Source organism: Triturus cristatus, chromosome 9 (genome assembly GCF_964204655.1).
Source record: "Triturus cristatus chromosome 9, aTriCri1.1, whole genome shotgun sequence".
Classification (NCBI taxonomy): Eukaryota; Metazoa; Chordata; class Amphibia; order Caudata; family Salamandridae; genus Triturus; species Triturus cristatus.
Genome location: NC_140592.1, coordinates 236,331,068 through 236,350,258, shown reverse-complemented (window position 1 = coordinate 236,350,258; position 19,191 = coordinate 236,331,068). Strand labels below are relative to the sequence as shown.

Genomic DNA, 19,191 nt, shown 5'->3' with positions numbered 1-19,191 from the left:
TGGTTGTGAAGCGGAGTATGTTAGTCCCTTTGAGGGAGAGGGAGCAGGTTTGCCGGGGTACCCTGGAACCATTCTCTGAAAGCATGCCAGTATCTGGGGGAAGTATCCAGTCCGCTGGGGAAGTATCCAGTCTGCTGGCCTCGCTCAATTCCATCAATTCTAGTCCATCTCCTGATTGTAGTGCTGGTATTATAAAGGGTCCAGTGACTCCTCCCATTCTTCTACCAAGCCTAGCCTCTCCGAATAAGGCTCAGAGAACGACCTAGGACATGTGGGTCTTGTTGGCACCAGTTGACACAGCTCTGTGTCGTCTGGCATTAGAATAGGGCTGGTACCGCCAGTGGGCGCTGGGAACATGAGCGTCTGGGAAGAATGCAGTGGCACAACCAGTCCAGATCTATGGTGAGCCATTTATGTTGGGCCAGACATGCCAGTGTCTAACCCGATGGCACCCCCTCTGACCCCACCTGGCCGAAGGTGCGGCGGCGGGATCAGGTCACTCAAAAATGAGGTGCATGGCCTCATAAAATTCTTTAATTTGAGCGGGGGTCACCCACGGAAATGCGGGGTGGTGTACAGCCGGCCCAGGCACAGGTGCAAGAGAACGAGGCCTCGAACGCTGATGTTCTTCCATCGCGTTGGCCGACGATCAGGGAGAAGTCAAAGCATGCTTGGACTTCTTGTGCTTTTTGTGCCTCTTATTGGAGTGTCCTGATGATCTCGAGTAGGACGAAGAGGACTTGGAACTCTTAGAGCGCTTCTCAGACCTTCCTCTTGACCGAGACCGAAATATCCGAGGAGTCAGGCGTGGTGTCGCCTGTCAGGCTGTGAGCAGCTGTTGGAACCACTCCCTCAAAGCTTTCAGTGTCATGGCATGGCATGGCAGTCAAAGCACAACTTGGAGTAGTGTTCATGCTTCAGACACCACAGGCAAGCCAAATGTGGGTCCGTCACTGACATGGCGCGGTATCAGGCACCGCATGGTTTAAATCCTGTTTTCCTTGATGACATGACTCCTACACACCCAAAAAAAAGTTTGACAAAAGTCAGAAAAAAATCCTGTAAAAAACAAAAGAGAGTAGTTTTCTTCACAGATCAGCCCATGACTGGCGCAGAAATAAAAGAACCAACATCAATGTGCCAAGGTGATGCCTATATAGGTAAGCAGATGACACCGCCGACTATCATCCACTCCTAACATGGCAGTCATTTAGGTATTGCACATTCTCCTCTTTCTTGAGGCAGGATGTTCTGGTTAAGTGCATTGCGACCAAGCACTAACTAAGATGGTACCCTTGAACATGTAAGACACCACACTCATGCAGAATGCCAGGATAGGTGCAAAATGGAAAACATTAATTACAGTGAATTTATAATACATGGTCTATGTAATGTGGATCTATGCCACATTTCCACTTTCTGTAACTCATAATAACAAAGCGTCTTTCTGTCTGTGCAATGCTGTAACTAAACAGAGTCTATGTAATAAATAACTCCTGCAGTAACTTTACTTATTGACCTCCACAGCAGCTGGCTTATTTTGCTTAATTTGCGGGTCAGTTTTTAAGTTGATAAATCCAAGCTAGATTTATTAATTTAGTTGAAATATATCGATTTATTGACTTCATTTACTGGGCAATGACATGCAAAACTTACTGCTTGTTTTATTTGATAGTCGGATTATCACTGCAGGTTTTCCAGACTTTTAACCTGTTGTACTCCCCTGCAGTTTATATGGATGAGACTAGCCACAGCTACAGAAGCTCCTCTCACTCCTTGTGAGCCAATACTCGTACTACCTCTGGAATTCGATTGCCCCGTGTTTTTCCAGTGCAGTGATCTTTTACCTTCATTTAACAGCAAATAATTAAGATGACCATTTCAACTACTGTCAAATACTGCTTTCCAGTTACCTGCAGGCCCATTCTTGATCTTGGATATCTATTCACATGCCATATGGTCTATTCACAAATACTTACTCTGACTAAAGACTGATTTAGAGTTTGGCGGATGGGTTACTTTATCACAAATATGATGGTTATTGAGTCCGCCTTAGTACAAATGCATTATACCAAAGGGTTCTAACATTTGAGGATATGTTTACCTATGAACTAGAGTCCAAAAGGACCACATACAGATATTTATCCTGACACCCTGGGATCTGGCACTTGAGGATATTTTTCACCCTTTACTGATGCTACATATCGAGGTAAACAGCTATTGACATATCTTATTTTGATGACGTATTCACAAACTCACTGTGTCTTTTCTCATGGAATCTGATCACTGCTGTATTCTAAATACACAGGCACTTGGTTTGCTTCCTCTTTTACTTTGACCTCCAAAGTTGAAGTATGCAAATAGGCTCGATTATGGTTTTTCGAGGTCTTTTCTTCTTTAGATACATGGTTGTAGCAACACTGTGTATGCACTGAGACTTGAACTTGATATTTAAACATCTCTTTCTGCAGTGAGCGCCAAACATAATATTTTTTTAAAGCCTAGAGCCCCTAACCTGTTGTGGATTAATAAGAGATACATCTGAAATGAAATTAAAGAAATCATCACTAACATTTACCTCACACTGTGCACATCTTTTAATAGGAAGAGTAACATTTCTGTTCTATCAGTTTGCACTTATGACCTCACTAAGCTTCAGTAGCTTTGAGCCGGTGTTTGACTGAATGCCCCTTTTAGAGTAGCATTGTCTTTTGGGTAGAGAATCACAGAGTATTAATAATCAATACTGTTCCTTTTAGCTGGACTGGGAAGGGATGGTTGGAATATGCGTAAAATCCAATCCACAGCTACTCACCTATACTGGATAGAATATCTTATATGATGCTTTATGTTGTGGGCACAGGTACAGACCAGATCTTGTGTACCCAACATAAGGGCTGATCAGGTCATTAGTGAGTTGATTTGCGATGTCATTAGGGTTACCATTTGACCTGTCATGTGTGAGGTCATATGTACTCCATGTGAGGTGAATAGTTAAATTATAGTTGCTTCTGTAACCACAACTATCAAGTGTCCATTTGTTTTGTTTTTTGGCCATAAACAAATGTCCCTTCAAGTATCTTTTCCTTGAACTACTACGTCTCACACACACACACTTAGAATTATGTCATGACTAGAGATATAAATCAAACTATTACACATGGGCATTTTCAAATACATTTTCTGCTTTGTTTATAGACGGATTAAAAAAGTTATTAAAACAGTGGACAAACACTGAGCACAATGATCTTTACCTCATCATGTCTTGTTTTTACATCCAAGATATCCCTTTTGGTGACCGACCATTTGAATGTTAAGCCAGGTACAGCATTACCAAACGAGAAGGGAGTTTGATTACTTGTGACACCCATTACATGAACTGGCATCTGAAAGACAAAGATGGCTCAAACATCTGGTCAAGGCAGCAAAGGTATCAGAAAGTTAAATTCACACTTAGATCCCAAGTTCCATCGATTCAATAATGGGTGTACCCATGAGGACATAACAATCAATCACATGCTTACTGTATTTTACTAGTGTCCAGTTATCATGATATATTACTCAAAACAGAACTGTATGGCCCAATATCTTTACACTAAAAAACAGTGTCCGTAAAATTCTCGGTTTCTCAGTTTCTTTATCAATTCCTAAACTTTGCTGAGAAACTTGAAGTTAAATTAGGGTCAGAGACCTGATGTTCATTTGCAGGAATGAATTTCCAAATAATATATCATGTTATATATGAAACTGAACAGTGCTGACTGATTAGTATATGTAATCAAATGCAATAGTTATCAAATAGTTAATATATGTACTGCTAGTTATTAAAGAGGGGCTATCCTTGAGTGAAGCAGCAAGGACAGTCTTCATGAAACAGAACTACTCTTCATCTGTTGGCTGGACACACAATACCACATTGCAATGAATCGTTGGAGTGGAAATAACACAGAGATTACCAAAAATTACTTTGATGTGACAACATATCACAACTCAACATGATCAATTAACATGGTCATGATATCCTAGTCCATAAAGTGTGTAGAAAAGCAGGCATCAATGAAGTACATTTGAGAATCTGTTTGCTTTTGTCAATTGGCTAAAGGAACAAATACCAAATGCTAAGTTATAATATGTGCTCTTGGTCATGGTCAGATCTGTCCTACAAAAGAAGACTCTTTGAATATTTAACACTGGTCTAAGTAAATCCAAAGGGCATATACATAGGTAAATCCAATCTATAGTTTTATTGGTTTTTTGTGTCATTACTGCTGTGCCCAATCCATTTAGCAAACTATCTTGGTTGACTTTTGACTAGGTTTTCACTATACAAATAGCACATACACACATACAAGAGCAAACTAGTCTGAAAGGATAATCTATGCTACTTCTTCAAGCAGAAAGCAATCTCAAATGCCTTAGTGGGCCCCATCTAGAAGATGGAGATTGAATACCTAGACAGTGCAAGTTCAAAAGCAATACCTTAGGAAGACTAACGGAATTTCCACTTGTCTCTAACTATACAAGAAAACATAAACCTGAATTCAGCAGCCAACGTATCCAGATTACAAACCATGTAAACGCATTCATTCTGCATTGTGATTAAACTAACATAATCAGCCTGCATAGTAGAACAACAAAGAATGTGAGAAGAAATTAAACTCACCTGTGTACCAGTTTTCATTCTGGTAATAGGAGCACGGATCCTCACGCCTACAAGCTGTACTACTTCAACTTCCACGGAATCCTACATTAGAAATGCATGAGCTTCATGAAATTCTTTCTGTAGTCTACCAACATTTATACTTCAGAATTTAAACACATATTTGGTTTGTACATCTTTTAATCTTTAAACTGTACAAGCACGATGCATACAGCCTTAACTGTTGTGCTATAGTGGAAAGAAAATCAGCTACAGATACAATAATCTGTAATACAGTCCATTGAAATACACCAATTATCTGGTGGAACGTTTTTTCTTCATAATTCTCTTAATTGTTTATATTACCCTGTCTCACTGTTAAAAATCTATACTGAACTTGAAAATCTTTTCTCATACATACCATATTATTTTTCAACATCTAGTCCACGGAACCAAAATTTCTACCTCAATAACGTTAGGAAAAGCATCCTCAGAACTAGAGTCGAGGTATTCTATTTCTTACAACACAATTTACAAATCAGTCAACTTACAAAAACAAATAAACAACTGTTGCTTATTCTGTCTGGTCAATTCTCGCCTATGTTTGGCAAAGAAAATAAATATTGTCCAGCTTTACACTTGCCTTGTAAGTACTATTGCAGCACCATGTCTTTCCCTGCTCTTTCATAACATGTAAAAAGATTTTTTGGTGCCCAGTTTTCACAAAAACATTTTAAAAACGTTTACAGAACACCATAATTTCAAGGCTCATAGTGGGATCTCTATTTCACGGCCTATGTCAATTAAACAATATGTGCAGCTTTTATTCCTTATGAACTCAAATTATCCTTGCTTAGGCTTTCCTTGGGTGGAAGGATTAAACACCGGATAATGGACAGCTACAGAAGTTATAGGTGAAAGAAAGACTTTTTTTTGGTGAGGGTGTACTTGGATGTAAAATACAAACAAGCATCAAACAACACTAACGTTATGCAATTTATTAATTTGATGACAACAGGCTTCAATTAAATAGGCCAGTTGGAAGGCAATGAAATGAGGCTGACCACGCCATAGTAAATGATATTGGTTTTGGATGTGTTTAGGCAGAGCATATTTTAGTCATTCATTCATTGCTGATCTCTAGTCAGATAGGCAGAAAGTAATTGCAAGTTCCAAAATCCATCCTTAAGCGGTCAGTAACTTTGGGGGAAATGTCCACCTTAATCTGGAGCCTATGCCATGAAATTCAGTGGGAATATTCAAGTGCTGACAAGTAACCAATATAGCTAGTTCTCATGATAGTCCACAAGTTGTAAAGTAAAGACAGGGAGGTGGTTTGCTTTAGTGGGCTGGTGCAGCGAAACCAGGAAGAGTGATTTAACAGCTTGATTCTGTTGATGTTATTAAAAGCTGAGAACAGATTGAGCCACAAAGCAAGCATTCCATTAGTCACTTGAGGAGAGTAGTTCCAATACAATCAGGGGGATTTCCAGCTTCCGGGAGAAGAAACCATACTGGAAGCTGTCAAGGAAACTGCGGTTACCAAATAAAGTGACAGCTTTCTTGTGACTATCATTCTGAGGACTTTGGCCATAAATTTACCTCGGTCTGCAACTGAGAAAAACAAGACATAATGGATGGCAATGGCAACCGCTCTGAACCGCATTCAGTTCCATTGTTTTTGCTGTCTGAGCCATTACAGATAGAAATCAATTGCATGCACAGATGTTTTAACCTAACCCTAAAACAGAATATATTATCAGGGAAAGAACAAACGGCAGACCAAGGTCAAGCACATCCAGTCCGTATGTAGAGTAAATTCAGAACATGGTGCAGTCACTTCCCACGCCCGCCGTCCAGGGGTGTCCGTAGTAGCCAAATTCACAAGAAGAAACGGAAGGTGCACACGTTGCGAAGTCAATACAAATACGTCGAGATCTGTTCCAGAATTATTTCTTTTTATTCAATCAATCTTTTAAAACTGGCACACAGCCAACACATTTCGTTCCCGATTTTTGCCAGAGGTAACTTCGTCAGGGCTCCTATATATTCAGCTGATCAAATAGCAGAAAAGGTATATATGACGGAATTTGGACCCAATGGGGCAAAGTATTAGCCTCAATAGCGGTATAGTGGGCATATTCCCGTGACTCAGAGTAGTAGGCTTAGAGATTTCCTATGCAGTAGGATCAAGCTGAAAATATGGTCCAAAGATTATTACTGGAGTGCATGAGATTGAAGAGATTGTTAATTAGCAGGTCTACACAGCGTTACTCCATAACTATAAAGCTCCTTGATGGAAAAATGATCTTTGGACCATATTTTCAGCTTGATCCTATTGCATAGCAATTCTCTAAGCCTACTACTCTGAGTCACGGGAAACTCGCCAACTATACCACTATTGAGGCTAATACTTTTCCCCACTGGGTCCAAATTCCGTCATATATACCTTTTCTGCTATTTGACCAGCTGAATATATATATAGGAGCCTTGACGAAGTTACCTCTGGCAAAAATCGGGAATGAAACGCATTGGCTGTGTGCCAGTTTTAAAAGATTGATTGAATAAAAAGAAGTAATCCCAAAACAGAAAACTGCAGTCCACCCAGCTAGGCCATATGTTCTCAAAAGGAAAACAAGCATACATACACATGTCAGCTATATGGTATGTGAGAAGTAGGAATCATGTCAGGGCATAACTACCTAGAGAGATTCCGAGGGAAAAATAAATAAGAGTTGGCAATTGCCACCTAATATTTAAAGTCATGTAGGGAGGCATGTTTAAGTGTCTAGCAGAACTCTACTTGTAAGCATTTATGAATGATGTTCTTAGAGGTATACCTGGGAGCCTCACATTGAGGCCCTTGTGTTTAGGAGTTCCAGCCAACTTGGTTGAAGACAGGATTTTATTTTACTTTTTCCACTACAAAAGAAGACCATTCTGAGACAGGATTTTGCATCGGAGAACCTACCAGAGGGTCTAGACGAACTATGGGATGTCCAGTGATCGAGTCATTTCGTTTTTAAATCAAATAGGTAATATCAAAGACTGATATAGCAAAAGGCATGGAGGAACTAGCAGCTGAAATTAATCTCAACACATGCACATTTCATCATAATTAAAAGTGTTCCTTAAATATAGCGCTCTAATGTCTGTAAGACACATTACCTGGGATACTACAACAAGCTTTCCAGTTTCTGCATCTGCAGCTTCAACTACTCCAGTGACTGTTGCATTCCCAATCGATGAACCTCTCACATGACCACTGCTGTTCACTGATGCAATATGCTCATTGCTGATGAAGAAAATGATGTTGGATTGAGGTTGTGGACCTCCCTCAGATGTAATCTAAAGAATAAACAATAAAAATCAATACATACAGCAAATTCACAAATACACACTCTCACATACTGCTTTCAGCCATTAAAAAACATATTTCATGTATAGCGTGCAACTAAATTGTTTGGGATAACTAATATCAAGTGTGCAGCAATACTCAAGTACACTAAAGATAATTCATACATCTAACAATATTGTCAAACAGAAGAAGCTGCAATGATAAATTTGGTAAGGGGATATAAAAAACTGGCTTGGTTTCAAGCAGGAGAACTACCACCAAATGATTAAAAAGTCAACAAGCAAAAACTATCCATCCTTTCCCCATCAATACACTTATCTTCAATAACGAAGTCATTAGATCAAATCAACTTCTATCATACCTGGATCATTGCACCGATAATGAGTGTTACTTTTCTTGGAATCAGTCTAAAGGGTGGGAACACCTGCAAAGGAAAATACAAAACCATAGGTTAGCAAAGCATACTCTTCCCTCGTCAAAATAAATTTGTTGACTATAGGAGCAAACTACTTTAAAGTCTAGCATTTGCAGCAAACCATGGAGTTACCTTTTTGCAGACAAAGTTAGTAGATCTAAAAATGAAAGTTCCTCAGACATTTCAGAAGACTGTATGTGCGCTACAGAACAGACAGCAAAATTCCAGTGACACACAACACAACCAAACCAAACATTTTTAAGTGGTTTCTTCAATCAACATGGAACATTCATGTTTATTCTGCACAGTTGCAAACTAAGTTCATCGACATGAAAACAAGTCTATTAGGTAACCCCAGCCCACATGATAATTTGCATTATAAATACTACATGTAGTTAGATCTCCTTATGTTCCCAACAATAGTGGTTCTGGATAGGATTTTTTGGTGCAAGGCAGACAGACATTGATAACAACATGTAGACCGAAATGGCGAGAGAGTAATATGATAAAGTACACAAGCTTTTACACTTTCTAACATTGCCACACTCTGCTGTACTGCTTCTTCAGATTCTCAAATGGTCAGGAACAAATTATCAAGCAGTGAAGTTTTGGCATGTGTGTAAAGCATGAGCCGAGCATGGGCTTCAAAAAGACTGGTACATGAGAACAGTGTGTCAACATTTAGTATCATATCTGGCCTGGCAGACCAAGAATAAAGTTTGTAGAAAAATAAGGAAATTGATGTAGATGGGATGCCTGACAGTTCACTGGAATATGTTTGAAAGCCCTGGTGTGTCCGAAGACAGATACGTATCTTAAACCTGGTAGAATGAGAAACTGAAATCATTCAATTTCTCCAAAGTTGATAAGTATGTCACAGAAAGTCTCACTAGATCCATCAGAGAAGAAATATAAGAGCCCTATTATCAACTATGCATGGTTACATGAGGACAGTTCCAAAATACTGGGAGGGTGATATTTTGGTCAATGCATATATCCAAATGTACGCTCACATGTGAGCCTATATTGTCTTTATGTAAAAATTTGAACTGTTTGATGAAGAAAGATTTGGCAGGTACACTGTTCTACACACTGACTTAATGCTTACCAAGGCAAGCCTTTCAAGGAGTGTAATACAATGATTTTAGAAACCGTGATGCCAGCATACAAGGAATGAGGAGATGTCACAATGGGTGAATCTCCTTACCCTTTTGGTAGCATAGTTGGACCGTGCAAAAAGCATACAAGGGTGGTGAAGTACGAGTTACGTACCTTCGGTAACGATGTATCTGGTAGAGACGATTCTAGCTGCAGATTCCTTCACGTAGAATTATCCCCAGGCGTGAGACTGGATCCGGAAACTTTTTGTCACAACATCCCTGCGCGCGGGGCGGGGCGACTTCACGCGACTCCACCCAGGCATCGGCCGCGTATGTGACGTCAGCGACGTCAGATAAGACCCGCCCCAGTGCGCCCACGTCAGTTTTCTTCTGAGAACTTTTCCGCACCACAACGCGGAACCACCAGATAAAAAACAGTGGGAGCATGGAAACAGTGTGCGAAGAGCAGAAAAATTGGAAAGAAACGGTGAGTAACACCACCACCAGGGTAGTACCAACACCGCAGACCCCAAGGGCAGGGAAAGAGAATGAAGACTAAGAACAAACAGAAACCTGCACAGCCACCCTGCCGCACATAGACAACCTCCCATCCCTGTGCCCCGAAGGGAAGAACAGGCATAAAGGTCATGGCACACGTAGGAAGCCCACCCTCCTTATCCTGAGCAAGGAATGGGACCAGTCCCAAGACAGCCAGGGACAACAAACCACCAAGCTCCTCCAACCTAGAAGGCAACCACCCACAAGGACAAGGGCAGGACATGGCCAGAGGACCCTCAAACCAGAGGATAGCAATGGAAGGAAGGGAGGGGAGGAGGACAAGGATAGAAGCAATCCCCCCACCCCAAATCTGGAGTAGCCAGAGCAGCAGGACACTGGAGCACCAAAACCCCATCCTCCAAAGAACCAAGGGAGGAATGAGCCGCCCCCAAACGGAGCCACCCGTCAAGAACAAGGAAGGCACTCACAGGAGACACAGCTCCCCACCGGGAGGCGAGTACCGAAGACCAACCCAAGGGTCCTCGCAGAATAGGGGAGGAAGGGTGGGTGGTGAAGGAATCTGCGGCTAGAATCGTCTCTACCAGATACATCGTTACTGAAGGTAAGTAACTCGTACATCTGATAGAGACTACTAGACACAGATTCCTTCACGCAGAATAGATACCCTAGCCATACCCCTGGGAATGAGGGTCTGCAAAGGACCCCACCAGCCAAAGCAGAACAGAGAGCCCCACAGGGGACCAGATCTGTGGACCAGGTAGAACCATGCCCCTGCCAGGCCAAGGGAACCCCCACAAGCAGAACCCCACCGACCCCAAGGGGACGTAGGAGGGAAAGAAGGCTGAAGAGACTTGTACGCTCACAGCAGAGGAACCAAGGGCAAAGACGGAGAGGCCGGAGCACCCCACTCCCCCACAAGGCAACATAGCTTCCGCCGAATGCCAAGACGGAAGAAAAAGTAGCCTAGAGGGCCCAAGGAAACCAAGGAGAAGAAGGCGAGCCCATTCCTGATGGGGAGCAGCCCGCCATCCAGAACAATGCCGGCAGTCAAGGCCAGAAGCAAGAAGAAGAGCCCGAGGCCCCAGGAAGACCAAGTAGGCAACGCCTGGCAAGTGAGGACACAGGGACATCCCAGACCACAGAACGGGAGCAGGGAGAGGAGGAGAGGCCCGGGCCACCACCACGAGTGGCTGCGCACATGACCTCAGGAAGCAAAAGCAACCTACGTAAACACCATGGAGAAGAGGTACCCAAAGGCGACCAGAACCCTCCAGCAGAGCGCAAGCCATATGACAGCTACCATAACCCCACATAGGGCACGTGAAGTCCCAGTATATGGGAACCCTCTTTGGAAGAAATTCGACAGCAGAGGAAGAAACAAAAGAACCACGGGGGAAAAAAAAGCACTGCCGCAACAGGCTTGACAGCAGCCCAAGCAAAGCAGAAGGCCCAATCTCAGGGCCAAGTCTGCGCAACAACTCCTGCAGAACTCGCACACAACAACAAAGGGGCCGTCCAGCAGCCAACAATGCCAAAGTCCCAAGGAAGGACGTAAACGGCAAGAAAAATATACTCCACAACCATAACCGCTGGCCTAAGCAGGCCCAGAAGCAACCCTAACCCAGAAGTCACTGAGGAGGGGACAGAGGAGGAGGTGGACGAAGCCCTGCCAAGAGCCTCTTGATGGCGGAGTCGGCCGGGGCATGAAACAGACTGCCATCAAATGGGAGATCATAAGCCTCTTCCGAATATTTTCAGGGAAGACGCCGTCCCGAAGCCAAGCATGGCGACGGAGAGCAACTGAGGAAGCCATGGCCCGGCCCAGCACGTCCGAGACGCCCAGAGCAGAGCAGAGAATAATCGCCATAAGCTCCTGGCCATCCAATGCATGGTGCCACAAATACACCTGAGCAGACTCCTGGGACACTGCAGACTCCACAGACTCAGCCAAGTCCCACAAACAGGAGGAGGCCCTAGCCAGCACACACAAGGTGTTAAGGGCCCGCTGGTCGAGGCAAAACTGTTGCGTCCCCAAGTGTCCAGCCAGCGGGCCTCTGGACGGCAGAGCCAACAGGGGCGGCAGGGAGGGTAAAGCAGTCCGCAGAAGGGGACTGGCGGCTGAGGGGTGAATGGACAGGCACGCCGGGTCACTCGGCGTCGGAAGGTGCCGATGCAGAAGATGCGGAGGCACCGGGTCCCCGGAGGCAGGACGCCTCCAAGTCCCCGGCAAGGCAGAAAGGAGCGAACCTTCAAATTCCCTCCCACCAGAGCCCTGGTGGAGGACCTCCAACAGATGGGCCGCCGGAAAGTGAGCCACCGGGTCACCCATGCGTAGGATGCCCACAGCCGTGGACACCGCGTGAGCGAAGTCTGCACCCGCATCCGTAGGGCCCTGTGGTGGACAAAGCAGCTCCTCTGTGGGCGACGGCTGCAAACTAAGGTGGCCATCCCCGAGACCAAGTGGGGCGGGCAAGGGCCAGACCTGGAAGTCAGGAGGAGCCGAAGAATGAGGGACCTTCCGCTCTTCCGATGGACACCCCTGACCCAGGAAGGGCGGGGAGCCACCCTTCGACGCCGGTAAAAAGGACATCACACGACGACCAGTCTCCGGGGAGGACGATACCAATATGCAGCCTGCCTCCGGAGAAGGAGTGTCCGAAGACGAATCCGCGGTGTGACCCCCTGCGTGGAACCGTAGAGTCCACTGCTAGAGGCAGGCCACCGGCGCCGCCGGGCAAGGGACCTCCAAGTCACCCCGCACCGGAGACCGGAGTAGAGCTGGAGTTGCACTGGCCCCGGGACGGCGCCGGCCCGACCCCTGCCGAGGCAACCACCTTCGTGGGGGAACGGGATGGGCCCGGGGAGAGGCCTGAAGCCCTCCGCTGGCCGCGGCCCAGAAGGAGGCGGAGGTCGCCCGGCAACCCCTGTGGTGGTACCAGGGACGATGCAACCTCCAACTCGGCCCTCCAACGAGGCAGCCACCTGCGAGGAGGTACGAGAGGGGCCCGGAGAGGGACGAGGGGTCCGCCCTCAACCTCGACCCGGAGCGGGACGAGAAGAGTCCACCGACCCTGTGGCTCCACACAGTCCAGCTGCCGCCGGTGCCGTAGCAGCGTCACCTCGGCCTTAGACAGGACCACCCTGCCAAGGGACCAAGAGGGGCTCGGGGATGCGACCTGAACCCCGTGACCTCCCGCGACACCTCAGGGACCCTGCGGGGTTTGCGGCGAAGCAGAGACACCGTGGCCTGAAGGATGTGCCCCAGAGGAGCCGCACCCCAACAGCACCATATCCTCCAAGCCTGGATCTGACCCAGTCGGCGCCGGAGCCACCGGCAGCACCGCGGAGGGCCCTGCGCAAGGTGAGCGATCCGTCGACGCCCCAGGAGGGGAAGAAGGAGGAGATGCCAGCGAGGCCTGCAAAGCCGCCGCATAAGTCTCCATCTGGACTCTCGATGCCCCATCACCGGGAAATGGTGGATAGGACGACACGCGAGGCTGCATCACCCGCGGAGAGTCCACACCCCCGGTAGGCCAGAAACCAGCCCCCAGGGACGAACTACGACACTTACCCACCGGGGAGTGACGCTCATGTGACATCAGAGAAAGGCGAGGACGACGACCACGGCCGGACCTGAAGCCGCCCGCCGAAGCAGACCGAGGGAAGGACGTCGACCTGGAGAGACACGCCGTGAGAAGTATTACGACACTTACCCACCGGGGAGTGACGCTCATGTGACATCAGAGAAAGGCGAGGACGTCGACCACGGCCGGACCTGAAGCCGCCCGCCGAAGCAGACCGAGGGAAGGACGTCGACCTGGAGAGACACGCCGAGAGAAGTATCATTCGGCGCTCCCGCCGCGACTTCGGCTTCAACTTTTGGCACGCTGCACAATCTGAGAAGCCGTGATCCTCCCCCAAACACCACATGCAAATGAGGCGAGGGTCCGTCGCCGACATAAGACGCCCACAAAACGTGCAAGATTTAAAGTCCGTAGGCATTCGCACACTGTTTCTACCAAAAAAGAATGGAGAAAGAGGGCCTAAAACAGGCCCGCAGCAAGGAACGTATCCGCGTCGCACACAGAAAAGGAAAAAACTGACATGGACGCGCCGGGGCGGGTCTTATGTGACCTCGCTGACGTCACGTACGCGGACGACGCCTGGGCAGAGTCACGTAATGTCGCCCCGACCCCAGCACGCAGGGATGCTGTGGCAAAAAGTTTCCAGACCAAGTCTCACGCTTGGGGATAATTCTACATGAAGGAATCTGCGGCTAGTAGTCTATCAGATTGCCATTTACCACATCGTTCTGCATGCCATTTTACCTAAATAAGTGTAAGCCAGAGTCAAATTAAAACACAGGGATTCAATTACCTGAATAAATAGCAAAAATACAATCTCCATTACAATAATAAGTCAGAGAAACACATGGCCAGAGATATAAAATTTTAGTTCAAGGATTTTCTTTTGTTCCTGGCCACAAGCAATTCTATAGGGAACCAAAACTGTTGTTCCCGAGGCAGTACATGAAAACGGTTGTCTCAGTTTAGGCCAAAATCCTAAAGATGGTGTGGATCCTGAAACAGACCAGATAAAGTGACACTGTAATGCATGGATTCCAAGGAATAACCAAGAACAAAAGGTCTTTCTACAGAGATAGGCCACTAGTCCACCTATGTGGTAAGCAAAAGACATATTCAGTGGTTTGTGGTGGAATAAAGACTAATCTATGGATGCCCCTCCTACTTAGAACTTCTAGATGTTCACTCACACATATAAGAAGAAATAATGTTATTATGAGGTACATACTTTTGTGCAATCGTTCCTTTGACAAGGGGAACAAAGACTTTGTACACAAAGGCTAGCCGAGGGAAACAGAGCAGGGTTCCCACTTCCCTAATACACTGGAAAGTGCAGTGAGCTGTTTGGTACACTACATAGTTTTGCATTCTAGAATGTGTAAGCTATACAGAGAAACAGAGGGGTGGTTTTGTTTAACCCAGTAGGGTTCAATTTAGTGCTAGGTGAGACTTACCCATGATGCATTTTCAGAAAAAGCACAGACATTAGAAATTAGTTTTTTAAAGATTTATTATATGTACATTTATCCTGTGCAGATCTGTGGGAATTGGGCTTTGGACCTGGCCGTTCAGGTCCTACGTTGCACTGACTTTGCGATCATCCCACGCGCTGCTATAGTTTGAGAGAGCCTTTTGAAGCGCCACATTGCGGAGATTGATTGTTCTGAATCAATCAGTTTCACAGTATCAATCATTACCTATGCTTTTCTCTTATACTTTGAGGTGTCTAATTGCATTGCCCTGGTGAAGTCCTGATAAATTCTCTGTTATAAATTGAATCTTTGAGGTCGAAACATCGGCCTGCTGTTGACATGTTGTTCTGTTGACTTTAGTGCCATTGTGGGGCCCTGAGCACAGGGCTTCATCATTTTTTGATTTGTGCAACTTTAAGTCAACTGTATATGTTCTTTGTTTCACAGAGCACTCCTTGCTCACCATATTACTCATTGGTCACTATACTGCCCTGTCCACCAAGAGTACCTACATCTTATGATTCATAATGTTTTGTGAAGAATTTGATTAACTGTTATTTACATTGTATATATCCAAAATCTGGACAGAGGGTGGAACTCTGGGGGACACAGGAGCCAGAAGGATTACAGAAAGAGGTAATCTGGTGTCCACAGACCAGGTAATGCCTGATCCATTTCACCAGGTTGTGGTAGCAGACAACCATGAGTTCTCTTAAGGTAGCTGTGATCCCTGCCATGCCTCTGGATTGTTTTCCAGGAAATTACTTGAAACACACTGTCTGGAAGGAAGTGGAGCTCAGGTCTCACCCGAGAATGTTAGCATTGCATGAGTGGATCTGCACAACCGCTCGGTCCATGACTGCCCAGAAGGAGAGTCAAGAGAGCCTGGAAATATAGCCAGGCAGCTGACAAGAAAGGGAAGGGCAAGAGGCCAAGGAAGCCCACCTCTGAAGTTCCTGCAGCATCATGGACGGAGTGCAGGGAGTGTGCACAACTCTTGAGGAGCTGAGGCGACAAGCCAAAGCCCAGGCAGCTGGAGTTGTCATTGGAGATCTGATCTAATGGGAGAACACTCTCCATTACAGTGAGCCTAGAGGAGCATGTGTGGACTGTAGTCCGCCAATGTTACAGGGCCTTCCTACTGGCTCCGCCTCACTAGATACCTTTGGAAGGACATGCGGGACAGAACAAGACCTTTGACAGGCTTGTCACCCACTTTGACTAGCCTCAGATGAGAGCCTCAGATACTTTTTATAGGACTTGCCTCACCTGGCAAGTGAGTGGAAAGCCAGGGAAGAAGCTGACGGCTCCCCTAACTCTCATACCTGTCATTAGCACCCCCTTTGAGTGGGTGGGGATCAACACTGTTGGACCCTTTAACCTCAAAACAGTCCCAGGCAACAGGTTTACCCTGGTTTTGGTGGACCATAACACTCGGTACCCAGAGGACATCCCTCTGAGGACAACAACCGAACCTGCAGTGGCTAGGGCCTTGATGGGGATATTTACCTGAGCGGGTTCCCCCAAGAAAGTTGAGTCAGACTGGGGCATCAACTTCATGTCTGAGTACAAAAAGGCAATGAGGAAGGAATATGGGGTAACCTACAAGTGCTCCAAACTTTAACACCCCTAGATGAATTGGCTTGTTGAGGGGTTCAACGAGACCCTTACTTGCATTTCTTACAGTACATTTAAGAAAATAAGGCGCAAGTGCATTAACAGGCAGATTATCAATATGTTTACAAGACGGTAATCATTCTCTTTGAAGGAAACGCTTAAGATGAATCTCCTAATCTTCTGATTATACTTCAAGTGGTCTTGTTGGGCTTTCAGTGAAGTGGGTGAACAATTAATGGAAGTAGTTCAAGAGTCAAGCACGAAAAAGTAGTAATCACAGAACTAATCGTTTAATAGCTGTTCAGATGTTAATCTCAAGAGCTATATAGTTCACACTTTCCCCGCAAATGCCAAATAAACTGTGTGAAGAGTTACACCATGCTAACTGCTCTCCAAGACATACCAGCCATTGTTTAATTATGTTCAATTCTGATCTACTGTCATGAGATTAATTTGTTACATTTGAGTCAACTCTGTTGGAGAGATGACGGAGGAACTGTGGGGAAAAGTAAGAATCCCAAATTGTCCTTCTGACAACAGTTGACAATTACACTTGACAAAATACTGGGTGTTTCAGTACCCTGGTGACCCTTATTATTTCTTACGGAGAAGGATGAAAAAAGAAGTGCCTTCCAGAAAACTAGGAATGGGGTCATTCTAAGGGCCCAGATGATTTCATGATGGTAATAGCTAACGTATGGGTTCTAGACCAATCCCCTTACGATATAATGTGGTCTGTGCCAATTGAACATATTCTGTACACTTCCAAAGAGAAAACAGAAGACATTTGGCAAGATCTATGGGCCCTATATGGAATACAGAGCTAATGACAATAGCAAATTGCCACCGCAATTTAAAAAATGGTTTTGCAGATGTTTGTTTGATTGATCCCCAGCTCTGATATTTGCTGTTCAGATGAGTTCTAATATACGGTTAACAATCTGTATTAGACCACCCCATTCGCACAGAGTTCTGTACACAGAACTAATAGTAAAGACTGAGGTGATTTGCGAGGGTGGAGAGGTAAGGCAGAGGGACAGCATTGAGTTCAAACTATATGAGGAGGCCTACATCAAGTTGATAAAGTGTAATATGTTAGTTGATTGTCTTGAATTTACAAAATAAATTCAATTAAAAAATATTTAAAGTGACCATGCAAATAGTTAAAGTTCTCAATAAATGTAACCTGAATTCTGCATTGTACTTAGAGGTGAGGGAAAGATAGGACCACTTTAATCCTATGGCAATATTTTATATTCGCTTCATTCACATCAAATGTTTTTATATGCGATAATGTGGACATTTATTTGATGCAATATATAAAGCTTAGAATACTATATATCGTCTACTAGAACAACGAGACTTACTTCAAACTGTTGTGGTACAGAGTTATATTGTTTCCCTTTTTTGTCCGTAACTGTTGCAGTCAGACTTGTTTGGCCGATGGCCACACCATGAACTAGGTATGTAGCTGTGTACACATCAGGAGCTTCATCTAGGAGACTAGGGAAATAAAGGGAAACCGAATACACTCCATGTTATTTATGCAACATAAGGTACAGTAAAGTAAAAAAAAAAATAGAAAAAAAACGCCTACACCAAACATGCTAGTACAAATTTTAATTTGTTTAGGATTGACATACATTATCAGATTTTATTATGCTAGGCCCAATTACTACCTTTTTGTTGTGTGAGTATTCTTACTGGAAACAAACCAACATTTACTGAAGTGTATGCATGAAAATTAACAAGGAGATTCTCTGACAGCAGACAATTCAGAGTCTTTTTATGAATAGCTTTAGAGAGAAAACTCATGGCCAGAATAAAGGAGAAACAGGAGATTTCTGACAAACAAAGCTACTCAACATTTGTTGCTTCAGTCTAAATTATGTCAGCATTGTAACCAAGAAAGTTTGTCTGCTATAAACTGTTTCAGTTTGTAGACCTATTACATATTTCTTGTTTCACCACCTTGAATGGTTCCTCATATACAATGTCATCAAGATGCCTTGCCAAAATAGAGTCCACTAACTTTCAGGCTGTATTCATCTGGGACAAAGTATATATTGTGGGATTGTGGGAAATGGAGAGTTTACAGCCTATCACACTGCCTGTTACAGTCGCATTTGTGACAGGAAGGTTTCTATGCAGCTCTTGTAAAGTTTCAATCTGTAACTGGGGCTTGCTGTATAGTTCCTGGCATGCCAGCTCTTTGGTCTTATTTTTCAAACACCGTCATCCTTATAACATACCTCACAGTGTTCTTTTTCTCTAGCACTCTTCAGGATTACAATCACTGCAAAATGTGCCTCCCCTCTTCTTATTCTCATGGCTGGGGAGCCCTAGCATTTGAATGTTTTGTGTACTGAATATAGCCTCCTCATTCACACTGTTCCCCTTTTTCTGAATACTGGTATCCCCGGGACACAAGTTTTTTGCCATTTTGGCTCAATTTCCTAATTGTAGAAAGTTCTGCCTTCATTTAAA

General features: G+C 44.7%; 1 protein-coding gene across 1 annotated transcript in view; it reads right to left on the bottom strand.

The window, feature by feature from the left end:
- NUP210 (nucleoporin 210) overlaps window positions 1-19,191 on the bottom strand; it is a 451,814-nt gene that overhangs the window by 134,090 nt on the left and 298,533 nt on the right. Inside the window, exons 23-27 of the mRNA XM_085624815.1 lie at window positions 18,072-18,207; window positions 8,359-8,421; window positions 7,808-7,987; window positions 4,664-4,744; window positions 3,255-3,386 (exon numbers count right to left, since the gene is read on the bottom strand). Coding sequence (XP_085480941.1) covers window positions 3,255-3,386; window positions 4,664-4,744; window positions 7,808-7,987; window positions 8,359-8,421; window positions 18,072-18,207 — 592 coding nt within the window. The remainder of the gene's footprint in view (window positions 1-3,254; window positions 3,387-4,663; window positions 4,745-7,807; window positions 7,988-8,358; window positions 8,422-18,071; window positions 18,208-19,191) is intronic.